The 2,445-nt window shown below is 37.8% G+C and overlaps 1 protein-coding gene across 1 annotated transcript in view; it reads right to left on the reverse strand.

Annotated features, from left to right (window-relative positions):
• LOC101852287 (glutamine synthetase) overlaps nucleotides 1-2,445 on the reverse strand; it is a gene marked incomplete in the record, with an annotated part of 36,236 nt that overhangs the window by 4,408 nt on the left and 29,383 nt on the right. The window contains 3 exon segments of the mRNA XM_013089681.2: nucleotides 617-708; nucleotides 1,106-1,291; nucleotides 2,042-2,161. Of these exon segments, the coding sequence (XP_012945135.1) occupies nucleotides 617-708; nucleotides 1,106-1,291; nucleotides 2,042-2,161 (398 nt within the window).

The following is a 2,445-nucleotide window of genomic DNA, read 5'->3' on the forward strand; positions in this document are numbered from 1 at the left end:
TTTTACTTGCTCAAAGAAAGAGCAGGGCAAATATCAGATTCACTCTCTCGTTTAGGCATAATGTATCTGATGGCAAGATGAAGACAAGACGATCAGATTAGTATTTAGGTTCAATAGATTGTCAAAATGTCATCTATATTGAAGGGCAGACTACCTAAAAATATCACCAGATCTCGCAGTCCCAGCAAACTAGTGTTCGAGGCCAAAAACTCCATACTCGGTGGTAGCTCTATGCGTAGCAACAAGGCCAGTTATAACTTTAAATTATGACAATTAACCAACAAAACTTGCTCAAACCAGTCAAGGTCGTTTTTATCTTATAGACAACAGTTTGTACTGGCGTAGTATCATTCTAAGCCCAGAACGACTTGTATTTGGACATTTTCCCCTTAATCCCAGTCTATGATCCCCCCCGCGCTAGAGTTTCTATCCGTGACATATCCTTTATTTGCTGTCATATATTATTAAAACATGTAAGCTAACGTCAACGTAAACCCGCTATGCGCAGCGTGTTTTCGGAATCACAAAGTCTTTCAACACACAGACATTAATCGTAAGTCCAAATAGCTCATGATTGATAAAGACCCTGCTCTATTTGGGTCAGAAAATTTCTTACCGGTAACAGTTGACTGTGGGTGAACAAAGAGCTGTCAGACCTGGTCCATGTTTGACAAGTCCAGCTATCCAGTGCCGTGCAACATCTGACAGCTGATTGGTGGATGAGAAAGCGTTTGTTTAATAAGAGAATGGATTCGTTGGCAGATTTGATGTAACTTCAAACAGCGTTTTGATCTGTTCAATAAGCTGTTTTACCATTGCTTCTTGGTACTGAGGAAGGTGCACAATGAGGGCAAAACCCCATTGGTCTCTAGTGGTCCAGTAATGACCAGATAGTTACGGTGCCCAATGCTTTGCCATATTAAGCATTAGGCCAAATATGTGACGTTAGCTCATTTTCATATCCCCAAGGGACCTTGCATTTCGTCATATAATCTTTACAAAAGTAGCCACAAGAATGGTTACTCAAAAACAATCCCCCAAAATTGGTGACATTTCCTATAAATACAACAAAATGAACACAATGACTTTGAAAATTAAAGCTTACCTGGTCTGTCTTTGAGTTGTCAAGGAGCACACTTGTCCCCTCCGACGTCCAAAGTGAATGGTTAAAGTGCAGTCCTGTCCCGTAATCCGCTGTATTATCTACCTTTGACATAAAGGAAGCAACGTTACCTTTTCTCTTGGAGAATGTTTTCACGTGACTTTTGAACAGCGCAGTGCCATCAGCTGCCTATGAAGATAACGGAAGAAAACAGCGTGTACATGTAAAAGGCAGGGCTCTTTATTTTATATACATAATCCTGATACAACAATAACAAACACAAAAACAAACACACAAAAACACACACACAAACACAAAAACACGCACAAACAAACAAACACACACACACACACACACACACACACACACACACACACACACACACACACACACATACACATACACATGCACTCAAAGCGGCACAGGTAAATCATCAAATTATAATAGACAGTGAAACTGCCTTTTAAAAATAGATAACATTGAATATTGAGGATAATTCAAAAGTAAAATTTACGTGACTGAAAACAAATCCGCTTCATGTGATGAAAAGATAACTGTTGCGAAAGATACAACTTATGTTATTAAAAGCTAAATTACATGTAAATGCTCACCAAGTCTAAAAGTAAACATTCAGAAAATCGTAACGGTAAAATACTATACTAAGGGCCAACCAGTTTGTTGTCTATATCACAATGATAAAGTACACTTAACAGTTTACATGCAACACTTACAATTAACACATTCCGTATCCCAAATGAAACGAAATAATAATATCATTTAGGTTTTAAATTGTATATAAGCCATGGCTTGTAAGCATCAATCTCATTGGGAAATAAAATTGAAGCAGTTGTTAACACACTGCTGATTTTTTAAACCATAACTGAAAGTGCTGGCGCTGGATTAAACAATCTTGTAGGTTTTGGTTGTCTCTAGCTTTACCTCAATGCCTTCGGCAACATCGAGGGTGACTTCAAAATAATCGTCGTCAGTCTCTGCCTGCAGAGTTTCTGTCGACACGTTCGTCTGTTTGAGTTCATTTAGCAATTCCATAAAGAATTCCTACAATGAAAGTAAAAACAAGTTATTAGGCTGTATGATTAAGGAAATTATGTGTTGCCTTACATTAGAAGTAGTATGCGCGTTTTCCTGTACCTACTGCGTCCCCCTAGTTTACCAGTAATTATAAAGAACTGAAATATTTAAACTCAAGGGCTATAAAAAAAATCTAAGAGCTGCTAATCAACTTTGCAAATGCAGCTATATAAACGAGAATGCTAATATATATTTTTATGATAGATAGATAGATAGACAGATAAAGAAAGAGAGAGAGAGAGAGAGCGAGA

This window comes from Aplysia californica, unplaced genomic scaffold (assembly GCF_000002075.1).
Source record: "Aplysia californica isolate F4 #8 unplaced genomic scaffold, AplCal3.0 scaffold00002, whole genome shotgun sequence".
Taxonomy (NCBI): domain Eukaryota; kingdom Metazoa; phylum Mollusca; class Gastropoda; order Aplysiida; family Aplysiidae; genus Aplysia; species Aplysia californica.